We start from the raw sequence: 16,964 nt of genomic DNA, 5'->3' as shown, positions 1-16,964 counted from the left end.
TGGTTGCCCTGTTGTCAACCACTTTTCATATTTAAAAAAAAATGAACATAAATGCAGTATACCTCTGTTTGACCATCATGGCAACCAATAGCTGACATGTGGTTCTAAAAGGTAGTGATGGGCCCAGACTATGACTGATAACGATGAACCTCACTTGAAACCGTCACCGGTGATAACGGGCGGCTCGTTGCTCCGCAGGGGAGAAAGGAAGCCCAAGATCGATCTGTTCCGTACTTGCGTAGCTGCAATCCCAAGGCTGATCCCCGATGGAATGAGCCGACAGGACCTCATCGAGCTGCTGGCCAAGTAATCCACGACACGAGAAACTATAAGAAATTGTTATACCTCAAATGGTTATACTCTACCACATTCATAATCTGTTTCCATTGAAATGTTGCGGACAATGTTGTGAGTATATCAAACCGTGAACCCTGTACCTTGTGTCGCTGCACCCTACATTCCTCTTCCTCCTCAAACTCGGCCAGGCTCACCATCCACATGGACGAGGAGCTGCGCGGCCTGGCCTTCACCACACTGCAGGCGCTCATGCTGGACTTTCCAGACTGGAGGGAGGATGTTCTGTCAGGCTTTGTCTACTTCGTGGTGCGGGAGGTGACGGACGTGCACCCTACGCTGCTAGACAATGCCGTCAAGATGCTGCTGCAGCTCATCAGCCAGTGGAGGCAGGCGGTGCAGAGCAGCAACCGGAGCCACGATGCACAGGCACGCATGGGCACACACACACAGACTCACTCGCAGATTAAAGGTTTTTTCTAAATAAAGACAGTTTCTCTTGTCTTCTTGTTATAACAAAGGGTGGAAAATGTGTAGCTGTCACAAATTATTTTGTTAGTTTATTAATTAATTATTATTTTACATACTACCATGCACTTTTTTTTCAATCCCGTTTTTATTCCATTTTTATGTTCAGCCTTTTGAATATCTATCACATTCCAGTCTCTGGGCTTGGATTCAACACACAACTGATATTATTACATTATTATAAAATACAGACATATTTACTCAATTTCCCCTGACCCCAATTTGAATACCGTTTTAATATTCACCTATTTTCAGACATTGACATTTTCAATTAAGTTTCCACACAGTACACAGCCTTGTTATGTGACTGATGTTTTCCCGTTGCTACAGCAGGGCCCGGGAGGCGGCCACTCCCTTTCGCTGGAGCGAGCTCCCCTGCTGGGTGTGTTGCATGTTGTGGAGGGGCTGGCGCTGGTGGTGCTTTGCAGCTGCCGGCCTGGGACCCGCAGGCTGGCCGTCAATGTGCTGAAGGAGGTCCGTGCCCTGCACACCGCGCTGGGCATCGTCAAGGTGAACACCGGGCTTCCTGCCCAGTCAATGTTTCAAATATGCTTTTCTTTGTAATCAGACTTTTCTTTTTTTTTTTTTTTTTTGTCAAAGTTTGATTAACTGACTGGAAAATGACAATATTACAATTTGCCCGTCTTCAATAATGCTCGGAACGAGAAAATAATAAGGACATTGTGGATTGGTTGGTAGGTTGGTTGTGGCTTCATGGTCATGTGATTGGCTTCTGTCCTTTTCTTCTTCTCTTCCTTTTTTTCCCGCCTCCCAGGGAGACGAGGAGTTGGCCATCGACGTGATGGACAGATTAAGTGCCTCGGTCCTGGAGAGCTTCATTCACCTGACGGGAGCCGACCAAGTAAATAACTCCGTTCATACTACAATAACAAATGTAGCAGAATCTTTTAAAAGCTATCAAACCTGCCAACTTGCAGGCATTTTGTGTACCAACCATGAAATTCTTGGTCAAAATATGCAGGTTCAAAAAGCCAGCTGAAACTATGCAAAAAAAAAAAAAAAAAAAAAAAGAATTGTGTGTACAGTGGTACCTCGACTTACGACTGCATCTACTTACGACTAATCCAACATACTAGTAGCTATAGTCGCGAGAATTTGAATCGACTTGCGACCGATTGCTCCAAGATACGACCGTGGAAATTTGCAGTTGGCGGCCAGTCAGTCAGCAGTCAGTCAGCGGGCGACCGCTCCCGCAAATGGGGGCGAGTGTAAAAAAACATGGTGCAATGGGCCTTCGGAAATTACTCATTTGATGGATAATTACAAATTTGGCCATCTGCCATTGTGCGGCGGCAACATAAGGTGAGGTGAGTTTACATCTTCAATTTTGGAAATACGTCGCATTTTGATATACACTCACCGGCCACGTTATCAGGTACACCTTGTTTCTACCGGGTTGGACCTTTTGCCTTCAGAACTGCCTTAATTCTTTGTGGCATAGATTCAACAAGCTGTTGGAAACATTCCTCAGAGATTTTGGTCCATATTGACATGAAAGCATCACGCAGTTGCTGCAGATTTGTCAGCTGCACATCCCCAGTTCCACCATATCCCAAAGGTTCTCTATTAGATTGAGATCTAGTGACTGTGGAGGCCATTGGAGTACAGTGAACTCATTGTCATGTTCAAGAAACCAGTTTGAGATGATTTGAGCTTTGTGACATGGTGCATTATCCTGCTGGAAGTAGCCATCAGAAGATGGGTACACTGTGCTCATAAAGGGATGGACATGGTCAGCAACAATACTCAGGTATGCTGTGGCGTTTAAACCATGCTCAGTTGCTCCTAAGGGGCCCAAAGCGTGCCAAGAAAACATCCCCCACACCATTACACCACCACCAGCAGCAGCCTGAACCGTTGATACAAGCCAGGATGAATCCATGCTTTCATGTTGTCAATGCCAAATTCTGACCTTACCATCTGAATGTTGCAGTTGAAATCGGGACTCATCAGACCAAGCAACGTTTTTTCCAATCTTCTATTGTCCATTTTTGGTGAGCCTGTGCAAATTGTAGCCTCATTTTCCTGTTCTTAGCTGACAGTGGCACCCGGTGTGCTCTTCTGCTGCTGTAGCCCATCTGCTTCAAGGTTTTACGTGTTGTGCGTTCAGAGATGGTATTCTGCGTACTTTGGTTCTAACGAGTGGTTATTTCAGTTACTGTTGCCTTTCTATCGTCTCAAACCAGTCTGCCCATTCTGCTCTGAACTCTGACATCAACAAGGCATTTTCGTCCACACAACTGCTGCTCACTGTATATTTTCTCTTTTTCGGACCATTCTCTGTAAACCCTGGAGATGGTTGTGCATGAAAATCCCAGTAGGTCAGCAGTTTCTGAAAAACTCAGACAAGCCCGTCTGGCACCAACAACCATGCCACGTTCAAAGTCACTTGAATCCCCTTTCTTCCCCATTCTGATGCATGGTTTGAAATTCAGCAAATCAACTTTTTATTCATTGAATATACAGAAAACAAAGGGGCGAAAATACAGTGAAATACCGTTTACCGCAGTATTTTGGTAGATACTGCACCGTCTTGTGAAATTTCATACTGTTACCTGCTTTAACGCTTGCCTTCCTCAGACCAACCTGCTGTACTGCCCCAGCGGCATCGACCTGCAGACACTGGCCGAGTGGAGCTCGTCTCCCATCAGCCACCAGTTTGACGTAGTCAGCCCCTCGCACATCTGGGTGTTTGCGCACGTGACGCAGGGCCAGGACCCCTGGGTGATCAGCCTGTCCAGCTACCTCCGGCTGGAGCACCTGCCCAAACACTGCCCCACTGCACTCAACTACGCCTGGATGTTTGCCTACACCCGGCTGCAGCTGTTGTCGCCTCAAGTCGACATCAAGTACGTCCCGATGTGCCGATCTCTGTGCATTTATTTATGTCTGACCCAGAGCTGTCAACATTTGCCCCAAATTTCAACAAAATTTTGATTGCATCAATTAATGGTGATCAGACACGGTAATGATATACTCTAAAGCCTAGCCTTTAAAAGCATTGGTTAGATTTATTCCAGTTCCTATTCACTTACCTTGCTATCGGACCGAAAGGAATCTGTTCTAATAACAGTTCACTATTTCATAACCTGCCCTGTTTCAACCTGTGACTGACCTCACTATACCAAGTATATAGTTCTGACCTGCAATATTTAATTGAACTAGAGAGAATAGTTTTGTCCAAAAGTCGGTCTTAAAAAGTATTCAGTGTAACGCTCCGATAGCTGCACCCTGTTCCTATGTATTGTCTGACCAGCAAAACATTAAAACTATCGTAATGTTTGGGTGGTGCTAATGCTGTTGTGTTGGATTATGTTTGCAGCAGCCCCATCAACGCCAAGAAGCTCAACAGTCTGAGCAGCAGCAGCGACTCATACGTGGGGCTCTGGAGGAATTACCTGATCCTCTGCTGCAGTGCTGCCTCCAGCTCCTCCTCCTCCTCCACCTCGGGCTCTGTCCGCTGCTCCCCCCCTGAGACGCTGGCGTCCACCCCTGACAGCGGCTACAGCTACGACTCAAAGGTCTGTTATTAATAATCTGTTTGTCGTTGAATAAAGATATCATCATAATGGATAAAAATGTTGGATTTTTCTTTTTTATTGAAAATGCAGAGTTAATGGTCATGTAAAATTAAAATAAAGCACAATAAATGACTTGCTTTGATTCTCGTCAAAGCTCAAGATCTTGAATGTGATCAAATCTGATTATCTGTGTTGTGTGTGTTTTCAGTTTGTGGGCACTCCGTCCCCTTCCTCCCTGTTCAAACACGTGGTTCCCATGATGCGCTCAGAGAGCATGGACATTACGGAGTCTCTGGTCCTGGGGCTTGGCAGGACCAACCCGGTGGCCTTCAGGTGCCAGACCCACCAGTACACACACACACACGCACACACACACACACACACACACACACACACACCTGTGTCCAAGTCCAAATTCTGATGAGGTTTCCCTGTTTTCCTTGTAGAGAGTTGATCGAGGAGTTAAACCCCATCATGAAAGAAGCTCTGGAAAGAAGGCCTGAGGTGACGTGCCACTCTGATCTCACTCTGTGCTTCCCCTATGAAAAGTGGTCCCAAACTACCGGCCCGCAAGCAATTAATCCAACCCGCTACATGTTTTAAATATGGCCCACAAATCTATTTAAAAATCACAATACTAAGATAATCCAACAAACTTTACTTAATATTTTCAAAATATAAAACACAATAAAATAGCATGTAACAAAGACTTGTTGTCAATTTTTGCATTATTAAGAAATAGGGATTCAATGGTACACAGTATGTTATCGAACCGTTCGGTACGCCCCCTACGTTTTAATACCCACACGTGAACCACGGTATCACGGTGGAAGCCCACCGGATGCGTTTGTTCAGTGTACAGGCACGGCGCGTCGTGCAGTGTTTCCTATTCAATCTTGCAGGGTCCGCGTGCATTTCTCTACTTTTGTGCAATATCTATTTTTTTCAACTGTGCATGGCTACGCAGCCTTTTCCATAGAAACACGAGATAAAGCTACATAGAAACGTTTTTGTAAAGAGTGCAATCAATCAAGGTGTCCAGTCTAAGAATTACCCCTGGGTTGACTATGTCCCTCTTTATTATGAACTTCTCTTGAACAATTCTTTTGAACGGCTCTTTTGTATGAATGCAGGGAACAGAGTCTAGCTGGGTGATGAGCCCTTCTTTTTTTTCTTTGGCAAGTTTTACAGTTTTTTGTTGTGTTGTTTGTAAGTAGCCGCCGGAAAAATAACGTTTCCCCCTCCATGTAAGATAGAGCCTACTATGCCCCTCCCTCACTGGGAGGTGCCCTAGCTGAGAAGGAGCGCACCCACTGTCATGTCAGGTCCACAAAGCGAAGGCACACAAACACTGCTCTCACTGTGAGGTTTTATTTCAATAAGTTATACAGGTATTCCTCATTTAACAACCAAGTTCCGTTCATAGTACCAGGTCGTTGAGCGTTTTGGTTGATAAGCGAGGACCTTTTTTATTGTGAAACCTTTTTAAAATATTATACATTTTCATATTTATTTTTATATATATTTGAATTATCCACTATCCTGGACACCCCCCCCCCCCCCCAATCAGATGAACTCATGCAAATTATAACAATCCACCAATGAACTTAAACCCCGTCTCCCCCCTCCCCCCACAGTCATAGACAAAGAGCATTACACTTGTTATTTGTGGCAGACTACTATAAAAACATTCTTTACAACTTTTAATTTTACTTTTTTTTTCTTAAATATAAAGATACCATACAATTACCGTGGCCCCAAAACCGTGATAGATCTGAACCGTGAGCTCACAGTACCATTGCATCCCTAATAGGAAATTAAATAATGAACAGTTTAAAAAATAACCCAACAAACAAAATAGAATGGGACACTTTGCTTTTCCTTGATGTTTTTTTGCGTGGTCCACCCTTAGAACACTTAGCCAATGGCCTCCAGGTAGTTTGAGTGTGAGACTCCTTCTTCTGCTGCTGGATGGATGGCTCCTGGATCTGACCAGGACTGTCTTGTTCTTTGCAGAACGTGAAGCGACGCAGGCGTCGGGACGTCCTCAGGGTCCAGCTGGTTCGGATATTTGAGCTGCTGGCTGATGCTGGAGTCATCAGCCAGATGTGAGTACAACGCTGGACTTGACCACTGACGCTCTGAAACACCACCACTTTAGTTAAGCCTTACACTCTGAACATTTTCCTCAGCCCAAACGTTTTTCTTTCGATTTAAATAATTCACATGTCAATCTTTGAATAATCAATGGAGTTTACGAAAGCTTTCATGGAGTGCAACTCGAGGTGCAAGGTCTTTTCAATACCACATTGCCAAAGTTAGAAATGTGCTTGAAATTTGAATAGATGGCTGGGTCACAGTATGTTTTTTTTATGCTTTTTTTTTTTATAAGAAGCTTAATTTCACCTGTATGAACGCTGCTACTTCCGATGTTTTTGTATTTTAGTATTACTGAATCCCGACTCCCCTGTCAACGAGCATCCATTCTATTTACTGGAATGAGGCTATAGTGACGCTGTGGTTGTGTCATTGCAGAGCTAGCGGGGGTCTGGACGGGGAGAGCCACTCTCTGAACAGCACGCTGCTGGAGTACGTTGACCTGACCCGGCAGCTTCTGGAGGCAGAGAACGACAAAGACTCAGACACTTTGAAAGACATCCGCTGTCACTTCAGCGCCCTGGTGGCCAATATCATCCAGAATGTCCCAGGTACCCTATGCACAGCCATATAAAAATACACATGTAAAAGCTCATGTTTTATAGCAGGGATATTAAACAAGCGGCCTAAATGTGTAGATTGGCCCTGTGCCAATAATAATTTGGTAATAAACTGAATAAAATGGCACAAATATGACTAAATGTCTTCCAATGAAAAGAGACAGTTTCTCCATTTTTTTTAGTCCATCTCCTCCAATGAGAATTTGCTCACTCAAGAATACATAAGCAATCCCCCTAGAAAGCATGTCAGGTCAAAATTACCATATGAGGTTCAAATTTGTTTTGTTTTTATCTAAGTTTGTACATATCGTGTAATTCATTCAGATTTAAACTTGGTGAGAAACTATGAATTCCCATCATCAAAAAACACCTTAATTAAGTGATACTTGGCATATCAGATGAGGAAGAAACCAATCATCAGGGGCATCTTGGACCCGTCATACACTGTAGGGTTAAGAATGTTTCTCTGAAGACAAAAAAAAATAACCCCAAAAAACGGTGGAGATGCTGGGCTCAAAGTAGCAGATCAGACACTGAATCATCTGTCTGCTTCCAACAGTGCACCAGCGGAGGACCATCTTCCCCCAGCAGTCCCTCAGACACAGCCTGTTCATGCTGTTCAGCCACTGGGCCGGGCCCTTCAGCATCATGTTCACGCCCCTGGACCGCTACAGTGACAGGAACATGCAGATCAACCGCCACCAGTACTGTGCTCTCAAGGTACACACATAGGGTTTATTTAAATGCAGTACTGTTAGGATAGTACTGCATTTCAGTATCAATGTTACCATAATTCTACTGCAGCTACTCCCAAAATAACAGCACCAGTGTTAAATTTCACAAGATAAGATAAGACTTTATCCAGAAGGAAATTTTATGCAGTTGCCAAAGTAGGAAATGATGCAATAAAATGGAAAAAAGTCACATAATAAAAACCCAGTAATTCTTTAATATTGTATTATCTTCATAATCAATATCTGTATACGTCATTCTATTTGCTGCTATATTGAATATCCAGTTGACGTAAAGTTTTTGTCAGACCAAATTCTAGTTTTCGATAACCATCAAAGCATGAACTTAAATAGTATTCACCTGTATATCATATCTAATATTTGGACCATTTACCACAGTAATGTACCACGGAAATGTTGTATGGAAATGTTATAATTTTGTTCTAATAAGATCAAAGTGATTTAACTGGGTTACCGGCCAGTGGTAGTTCATGTTTGTTTGAGCCGAAGGGAAGAACAAAATGGCCACTGTGGTTCTGTCACTCAACATTTCCTTCCTCCAGGCGATGTCCGCCGTGCTGTGCTGCGGCCCAGTCGCCGACAATGTGGGTCTATCCTCGGACGGATACCTGTACAAGTGGCTGGACAACATCTTGGACTCCCAGGACCGCAAGGTGAACAGCTTAAAACACAGTATAAGTACTTCAAAGTATGACGCTTTATGTTGCAGCACAGGACGATTTGCAGGACGCTGAGCTGTGGTTTTTGACCCGTGCCCCCCAACCCCACCCCCCAGGTCCACCAACTGGGCTGCGAGGCTGTCATGCTGCTCCTGGAGCTGAACCCGGATCAGAGCAACCTCATGTTCTGGGCTGTGGACCGCTGCTACACCGGCTCCAGACGCGTGGCCGCTGGCTGCTTCAGGGCCATTGCTAACGTGTTCCACAACAGGTCTGCCTGCCTGTCTGTCTTTGTATCTATCGATCTTTATGTATTTCTATTGCTCCCTCTAAAGGCTCCTTTATAGTCGGCGTAGTGTCCTTTAGTGCGCACGCCATAAATGACGTCATTGCGGTGCTCGCGACAGTGCCGCAGGGCGATTTGGCACAAGGGTGCGCACCTCCCAATTTTTGGAACTCTGCGCCATGTCCTTCAGGTAATTTTAGATGGCCGCTTTCCGAAGGAAGTTTGAGCGAAGAGTTCCACAGGTACAATCTATACAATCCATTCATGCGTGAACACAAAAATAACCAGATGGTGTTGAATTCATGGAAGGAGATAGGACTGTCTCTGTCAAAAGATTTGGACTATTTTAATACTTCAGGACTTGGTAATGTTCACTTACTTTTGTAGTTATTCATATCCTTCTCTCAAGACTTCTTTGTAATGTTTACAGCGGTTCTTTCAGTTTCCCATCGTGGTTTGTGCACAGCGCCCCCTGTCTTTCAGGAGAATATTGCCACGGCAATGCGCAACTATACACCGCGTTCCAAATATTATACAAACTACATTTTTCTATGATTTTCCTAAATAGTCGATGCAAATGACAGTTGGCATAATTTTCAAGTCATCAACCGTTTAGAGTATAATTCGAATGTTATTGAACAAACCTCCCAATGATAACAGTATTTTTTTCAAAAATAAACTCAAAATGAATGTTCCAAATTATTATGCACAACAGAGTTTCAAAACATTTTATAGGTTGTGAAGAACTGAAAATGGTCATATATTGTCATGTATTTCTGGGCCCCCAGCAACTGTATCTGCTTGTGAGCATTGGTTAGGGGTGGCCGAATAGTAGGTTTACGCACAACTGCAAGCCTCTGGAGGATCCTAAGTGTAATGCTCATGCTCTCTGGTAGAGCGCACGCCTTGAGCCGCACGGCTCGCTTGTGGTGACTATATAGCAGGCTTGAATCCTGCAATGCCTACACATTTTATGTGTCGAATCCTCTAATTTCCTGCCTTTATTCTGAATCCTCCATGACGTGTTTGTCTTTCAGGGATTATCAGTTTGATACTGTGGTGCTGCTCAATCTGATCCTGTTCAAGGCGGCTGATTCATCCAGGGATATCTACGAGGCAGCCATGCAGCTACTGCAGGTCAAAGCCACATCCAGTAATATGCGAATAAAGTTTGTTCGTTAGCCGTTCGTTACCTAGCGACCGAGTGGCTTTTCTGCCACGTTGTGCCATATGTACATATAAAGGGTTTCCTGTCTGCTGCTTATGTGACTCCAGATCCTGGAGCCCAAGCTTTTCCGTTACGCCCACAAACTGGAGATCCAGCGGACGGACGGGATCCTCACGCCCCCATCTCCTCTTCCACACCTCTACTCTGTGTCGTACTACCAGCTCTCTGAGGAGCTGGCCAGGACCTACCCCGAGCTCACCCTGCCAATCTTCTCAGGTTCACCACGCACATACACTTTCACTTAGAATAGCGATAATAACCGTTATCTCACACATTGTTTCATTGATATCAAAATGTTTTTCAAAGGGGAACTGAAAATAAATTAGCGATAAAAATCACACATTTTGTTATTGTTTGTGAGGTATTAAAATGTATTTTACAGGATTTAATAGAAACATGGATGTTGGAGATCCCTAGAAAGTGGACAAAATATGGTTCAGATGCTTTTAGGCTCAATACCTATGGTGTTCTGTTAAAGTTTAGTAGTGTAAAAGTGATCGCTCCAGGAAAGATTTGCTCATAATTTACCTCATCAAGTTACGTAGAGTATCATTAAGTAGAGTGTCTTGTTTTTATTTTACTACAAAATGAACCTGTTTAAAGTGAGCAATTTTTTACTTACAGTTTTCATATGATTTTTTTAAAAAGCTGTATCTGCTGTTTCCCCTCCACAGAGGTCAGCCAGCGCATCCAAACGGCGCACCCCGGCGGCCGACAGGTCATGCTGCACTACCTCCTTCCTTGGATGAACAATGTGGAGCTGGTGGACTTCAAGCCGTCCAGCCGGCGTCCGGAGGAGGCCGGTTGCGGTGACGAGTATGATGATGCACACGAGCGGGAGATGATGATGGTGAACAGCCGGCGCTGGCTCCGAGGGGAAGGCTGGGGCTCGCCACATGCTACCACCATGGTGCTCAATAACCTCATGTTCATGACCGCTAAGGTAGGATGGAAAGAACTTAAAGGTACATTCCACTCTATGACTCGGTTTTTTTAAGTGTCCTACCTACATGTGGTGAGCACAGAGATAGAGCTAAGTATTGAAAATGTACAGTAACGAACAAGTAATTTTTAAAATGAATTTAAGGATTAAACAGGTCTTAATAGGTCTTAAAAGCCCTAAATAAAAGTTGTTGATACCCTGTCTTAAGTTGCCGCTCAAACTGATAAACATGTTTAATGTTGCTTTGAAGTGGAATTTCCCTTTAACATGTTAATAATTTCGTGAAGAGGAACTCTGTGCAAGCATCGTTTAATGGTTTTTGGTTGGATGGTCGCTCAGTCACTGTTTTCCTTCCAGTACGGGGACGAGTTCTCCTGGTCTGAGATTGAGAATGTTTGGACCACGTTAGCGGACAGCTGGCCAAAGAACCTCAAAATCATCCTGCACTTCCTCATCAGCATGGCAGGGGTGAACAGCGACCCCAGCCTGCTGCCATACGTGAGTTGCTTTTTGGTTTTGTTGAAAATGTGACTTTGACTGGAGATTAATCTCTCTGTTGGCTCAAGCATTTTTACGGTGTAAAGAAATTCAGTATTATCACTTACAGTTTCTCTTTGTTATAATGTCGTCATGAAATTATAGGAAAACTCAGGTATTTTTTAACTGAAACCCTGTTTTTCGATCATTGAGAGTCAAACCAAGTGATTAAAAAGTATTAAATTCTACTTTCTAATAGTAGCAGACACCTTGTAAAGGGCTGTGTAAACAGTATTGATTAGGTGTCTTCAAGTTTGTGTGTGTGCCCCTCCCCAGGTGAAGCGAGTGGTGGTCTACCTCGGCAGGGATAAGACGGTGCAGTTGCTGGAGGAGTTGATGTGTGAGCTGGAGCTGACTGATCCTGTGAGCTCCGCCGTCACACACATGGACAACCCTCCCTACTACCGCATCACCTCCAGCTACAAGATCCCCTCCATCACCTCAGGTAGACCACCCTTCACCGTATGTAGATCATCCACACCCCAGGTAGACCACCCATCACCTTAGATGGACCACCCATAATCTAAGATAAACCACCCATTGTCTCAGGTGGGCCACCCCACACCTCAGGTAGACAGTCCATCACCTCAGGTAGACCATCCCGCACCTCAATGTTACAGAGAAGTTAAGGCTCTTTTTACTTAACTCACAGAAACGAGGGTACTTTTAATTTTTTGTCAATTTTTGTAGGAGCCCTGTTTGATATTTCTTCTCACTCCTCTCAGGAACAACATCCAGCAGCAACACCATGGTGCCAGGAAATGACGGTCACCATGATGGCAAAATCAAAGACCCCAACATGGAGGACAGGTAAGGCATATGGACACTGTCACAGTGAGCCATTTACTTCATAAAGCTTGTGCTCCATGAAAGCAGACAGAGCTGTTGCTCTGCCAGTGGACGTTAAACTTTCTGTTTAACCTTTGTTATCTAGCTACACCCACCTGGACATCTACAGCGGTCTGAGCAGCAACCTCAGCAGGCAGCACCATCGCCTGGAGTCCCGCTACAGCAGCAGCTCTGGAGGCTCCTACGAGGAGGAGAAAAGTGCGTCTGTCAGTCTATCTCTCTCTCTCTGTCTGTCTGTTTTCTTTGTCTGTTTGTATGTCGATCTCTCTTTCTATCCATCAATCAGTCTGTCTTCAGACATCTTTCTGCCTATTTGTCTTGTCTTTTAGGGATGCAAATTTAGAATTTTTTTCTGACTGATAGCTGGCCCTTGTTAACCGATCGTTATCAGACAAGATTAAAATGTACTATTTAGAATGGACGGATGTATAATTTTATATATAATAGTATAGTAAAATCAGTATTATTTTTAATATTATAACAAAAAATTCATATTGTGATGGCGGCAATATTCAAACTTGTTGAGGACGTTAGGGTTTTATTTATAATAGTATAGTAAAATCGGTATTATTTTTAATATTATAACAAAAAATTCATATTGTGATGGCGGCAATATTCAAACTTGTTGAGGACGTTAGGGTTTTATATATAATAGTATAGTAAAATCGGTATTATTTTTAATATTATAACAAAAAATTCATATTGTGATGGCGGCAATATTCAAACTTGTTGAGGACATTAGGGATGGGCATGAGTACTTGATTTGGACATCATTATTCATTTAACATAAACAGTAATCGCATTTCTACTAGAGGGTGAGCACTATGTTGGGGAAAAACGATCTCATTACTTTAAATAATATATAATCCAGTCACACATCAGGAATTCAAAATTTTAATTTGAAACAGTTTATTATAAATATAGCATTTCCATTTTGTTACTTGCTTTGTATGTAAACAGCTGAGCTTACCGCCGCTGGCACTTCTGGGTTGGACGAAGGCTGCATAAACTGTCCTCTTACATGCCTGAAATAAAAGACAGGTGTGGTTGCACGTGTCGCCCCCATGAGTTGTATTTAAGTTGTTTTATTTTGTTTTTCTTTCTTTTTTCTTTCATAAAAAAAAAAGTGTTAATTAATTTTTAAACTGTTTAACTCATGGTCAAAATCTTTCAAAATTCCATTTGTCATATAACGGTTAATTATCAACATCCCTACTGTCTGTATATCCATATGTCTGTCTCTTTCTAGTGTCTTCTGCTCTCTACTTCTCTTTACCACTCTACCTCGACATCTCTTCGTGCTCTTTATCCCCCTCTCTTTCTTGCTCTCCCCTCTCTGTTCTCCTCCCCCCTCCTACATACTCCTAATGGCCTCTTGTCTTCTCAGGTGACTCCATGCCTCTCTATGCTAACTGGCGTCTGAAGGTGATGGACCACAACCGCCCGGAGCCCCTCCCCTTCCCCCCCACAGGAAGCTGCTGGTCTCCTCTGGTGGACTTCCTGCCAGAAACCAACACCCCGGCTGTGGTGCTGCACAGGTAGCGCCTCCATGACGTCCACCCACTTATCCCGCCTCTTGGATCAATACACAATAACCCTGGTTTTAGAGCTGTCCATACAGGTCTCTCCATAACAGAGTGTTATCTCTTGTTAAGGTGTAACATCGCCGTCATCCTTCTGACGGATCTCATCGTGGACCACGGGGTGAAGGTGGAGTGGAGCGCCTACCTCCATCTGTTGTTGCATGCCATATTTATAGGTACATCCCTCTCCAGCTCCGCCTCATCTGCCAACTGTAGAACTGTACATCTGTCTCAGTCTATGTATAATAATACCCAATACCCAATCAATAAGGGTTTTAAATGTGTTTATTTCTAAGTTTTGTTAATATTTAAGTAAACGAAAGGAGAATGAGTTCACATCATATAAAACAGCTTATTTTAGGAATTCCTGGAATTTTAGATCATTAAAAATTGTTGTTTGAAACATAAAGCAGGTAAACAACCTGGGTCATTTTTGACCAATTTTATGCATTCTCTGGTCGAGGTCCTCTTCTCTTCAGTGAAAAGAGCCAAGTATTTAGTTATTTACTCTTTCTTTCTCATTCTTTCTTTCACCAAGTACAAAGTTTTGGCCTTTAGACCTCTTAAAGTCTTCCCTACACCTCCAGCAGAGGAGGAGGTTCTGTGGTTGAGGTTGACCTTCTCCTCTCCCTGCAGGGTTCGACCACCAGCACCCGGAGGTCTATGAACACTGCAAGCGGCTGCTGCTCCACCTGCTGGTCGTTCAGGGTGCCAACAGCAGCGTTCAGTCGCTAGCCGCCGTGCTGCTACGCAACAGAGAGTACAACGACCCCAGAGTCCTGACGGTGAAGCCGGTCGCACCAGAGTTTAACCTCACGGGTCGGTTCTTCTCAGCAGAACAATTATGTAGTAATTTGCGGGCGACACACAGAAGTCCTGTCCATTCTAGTCAAACAGCTTCCCGCACTGAACCTGCGCTAAAGGAGAGAACCTCAATCATCTGTCAGCTGAATCGTCTCTCAATACTGGATCAATTTAGAAGATTCCGATGCCAATCACTCTGGTTGACTCCCAGTGATCGAAAAATAAGGTCTGGGTTAAAACATTCTGGAGTTATCCGAAGTAGAGGGGAAAAAAAAGGCATCAGATAACTCTTCTGCTAACTTCGTTCTCCGATGGCCAGAATGATCTGCCCTATAGTTCGCACTTAAATTTGTGTGGCGTGTCATGTGATGATTAAAGATTCTTCTAATTCTTCTAATTCCCATAAATTCTAATCGCATTAGTAGGGAGGTTGAAGATTTCTTAGTTCTCACCTTCAATGAATGGAGTTGAATGGCATAATTCCTCTGACTTTCAGATAACCCCCCCCCCCCCCCCCCAGACTCCTCCCACCATCAGATAACTCCTTCCGTGACTCCAGACTCCTCCCACCATCAGATAACTCCTTCCGAGACTCCATCCATTTGTCACTTCATCATGTGGTCTTGCTATTTGTTTTTTTTCGTGCAGGTGTGCAGGACTTCATGCCTGAACATCAGCCATCTCCCATGACGGACTCGGGTCTAAGCTCCAGCTCCACCTCCTCTAGCATCAGTCTGGGAACAGGGGCAGCGGCACTGTCCCACCTGCCCCCCACCCTCCTCAACGAGGTGGATGCCACTGCAGAGCAGGACGAGAAGGTCAAAGCTCTCATCGAGTTCATCACATCCAGGTGATCCAAGTCTGACTAACCCCCTGTTGAGTCATCACTACCCCCCTTTTGTTACGTGACAACAAGGAAGTGTATCCCAAATACTGTTGTCATAGTCGACCTGAAACAATACTGTGTGGTTAAACCCAAGCCAGCCTCAACAGTTTTGACCTTCCTGGACTAACCTACCTTTGTTTTTGCCTGTTTTATTGTTTTCATAATGTTGTTCTTGATTTTTTTCTAAGTAAAAATATGAAATATATCGTTATTTTTGTACCAATGTAAGTTTTTATGGTTTCATGCCTCCAGCCAAGCCTGACTGGATTAGGTATATTACACTGCATGGGTTGCAGTTGTGTGTGCTGATAATACACATATTCACAAGCATGATATAATTAAATAGTGCATGGTGTGTAGGACTGAGTAATTTGGATTTTATTTCTTATCCAATAGTCTTTGGACCTTTTTCACAATATTGTCACTTCACTTCATATATTTGTATGAATTTAAAACCCCATGTCAAACTAATTAGTGACCAAAACTAATCTTCAAATGTTTAAGACCTCATTGTGAGGAATGGTTCTTAATATTTTCTCTATAAGTTTAAATGACAAAATGGTGAATCATGACTGGCCATTTGTTGATATCTGAAAGATGGTCAGGTTAAGACCTGGCCATAGCGTTGTGATCATCTGACTGTTACATATTGTTTTTGCTGTCATCCTGTAGGAGACGTGGTCCACTGTGGAACCACGAGGATGTTTCCCCCAAGAACCCCAACATCAAGAGCGCAGACCAGCTCAGCGTCTTTCTCCGACATGTGGTGACGGTGTTTAAACAGTCCCCTGCTGGTAGGCACCACTTCCTGTCTATTTTCTTTTATTAGAATTCGAATAGACCGGGCCCCACGCCCGGCCCAGCCATTACATTGAATGAAGCAGCCTTGTTTTCGGATATTGCCAATATCCAAATACCATTGAGATATATTCTATTAATAAACGTAATCATTGGGATGTGGTGAGATTATCTCCAATTTCCAATTGATTATTATTATTTTCTTGGCGATTGTTAAGACGATCAAAATGGGTTGCAGGTTTTTGGGTGGTGGGTCAACTGAGATGTCACCGAGGAGACATATAGACAGTGAAACTGGATTGCTGTGACCCAGAAGGGTTGATAGCTTCTTGGTAATGTTGGTCCAAAATGTTTGGATGGGTGGGCAGAGCCAGATGACATGAAAATAGCCATCTGTGGTATTGAGACAACAATCGGTAGAAACAGCGAGGTCTCTTTCCTGTTCCATGGTTAGTAAAGACAAACTGTCATCTCTTTTCAGTAAAAGTTTGTATGTTCTACTAAATAGATTTTTTTCCAGTTACCTACACTGTAGATGAGTAAGATGTTCAATCATCA

The 16,964-nt window shown here is 43.6% G+C and overlaps 1 protein-coding gene across 2 annotated transcripts in view; it reads left to right on the top strand.

The window, feature by feature from the left end:
• The window catches only part of fryl (furry homolog, like), an 89,129-nt gene that overhangs the window by 29,499 nt on the left and 42,666 nt on the right, over positions 1–16,964 (top strand). The window contains exons 17-41 of one of the 2 annotated variants that reach the window (XM_080004391.1): positions 199–306; positions 486–723; positions 1,156–1,332; positions 1,598–1,684; positions 3,424–3,692; positions 4,166–4,364; positions 4,573–4,697; positions 4,811–4,868; positions 6,381–6,472; positions 6,900–7,072; positions 7,641–7,801; positions 8,376–8,486; positions 8,609–8,763; positions 9,816–9,915; positions 10,054–10,222; positions 10,681–10,949; positions 11,307–11,447; positions 11,763–11,931; positions 12,212–12,296; positions 12,421–12,533; positions 13,723–13,873; positions 13,991–14,094; positions 14,555–14,737; positions 15,371–15,572; positions 16,281–16,402. In XM_080004391.1, the coding sequence (XP_079860517.1) occupies positions 199–306; positions 486–723; positions 1,156–1,332; positions 1,598–1,684; positions 3,424–3,692; positions 4,166–4,364; positions 4,573–4,697; positions 4,811–4,868; positions 6,381–6,472; positions 6,900–7,072; positions 7,641–7,801; positions 8,376–8,486; positions 8,609–8,763; positions 9,816–9,915; positions 10,054–10,222; positions 10,681–10,949; positions 11,307–11,447; positions 11,763–11,931; positions 12,212–12,296; positions 12,421–12,533; positions 13,723–13,873; positions 13,991–14,094; positions 14,555–14,737; positions 15,371–15,572; positions 16,281–16,402 (3,761 nt within the window). Of the gene's footprint in view, positions 1–198; positions 307–485; positions 767–1,155; positions 1,333–1,597; positions 1,685–3,423; positions 3,693–4,165; positions 4,365–4,572; positions 4,698–4,810; positions 4,869–6,380; positions 6,473–6,899; positions 7,073–7,640; positions 7,802–8,375; positions 8,487–8,608; positions 8,764–9,815; positions 9,916–10,053; positions 10,223–10,680; positions 10,950–11,306; positions 11,448–11,762; positions 11,932–12,211; positions 12,297–12,420; positions 12,534–13,722; positions 13,874–13,990; positions 14,095–14,554; positions 14,738–15,370; positions 15,573–16,280; positions 16,403–16,964 lie in introns of both variants that reach the window. The other variant, XM_080004390.1, reaches the window with a different exon arrangement.

The sequence above is a fragment of the Zeus faber genome (assembly GCF_960531495.2).
Source record: "Zeus faber genome assembly, chromosome: 1".
NCBI classification, from domain to species: Eukaryota; Metazoa; Chordata; class Actinopteri; order Zeiformes; family Zeidae; genus Zeus; species Zeus faber.
The sequence above is the reverse complement of the archived record's forward strand: the minus strand, read 5'-3'. Positions and strand labels throughout refer to the sequence as shown.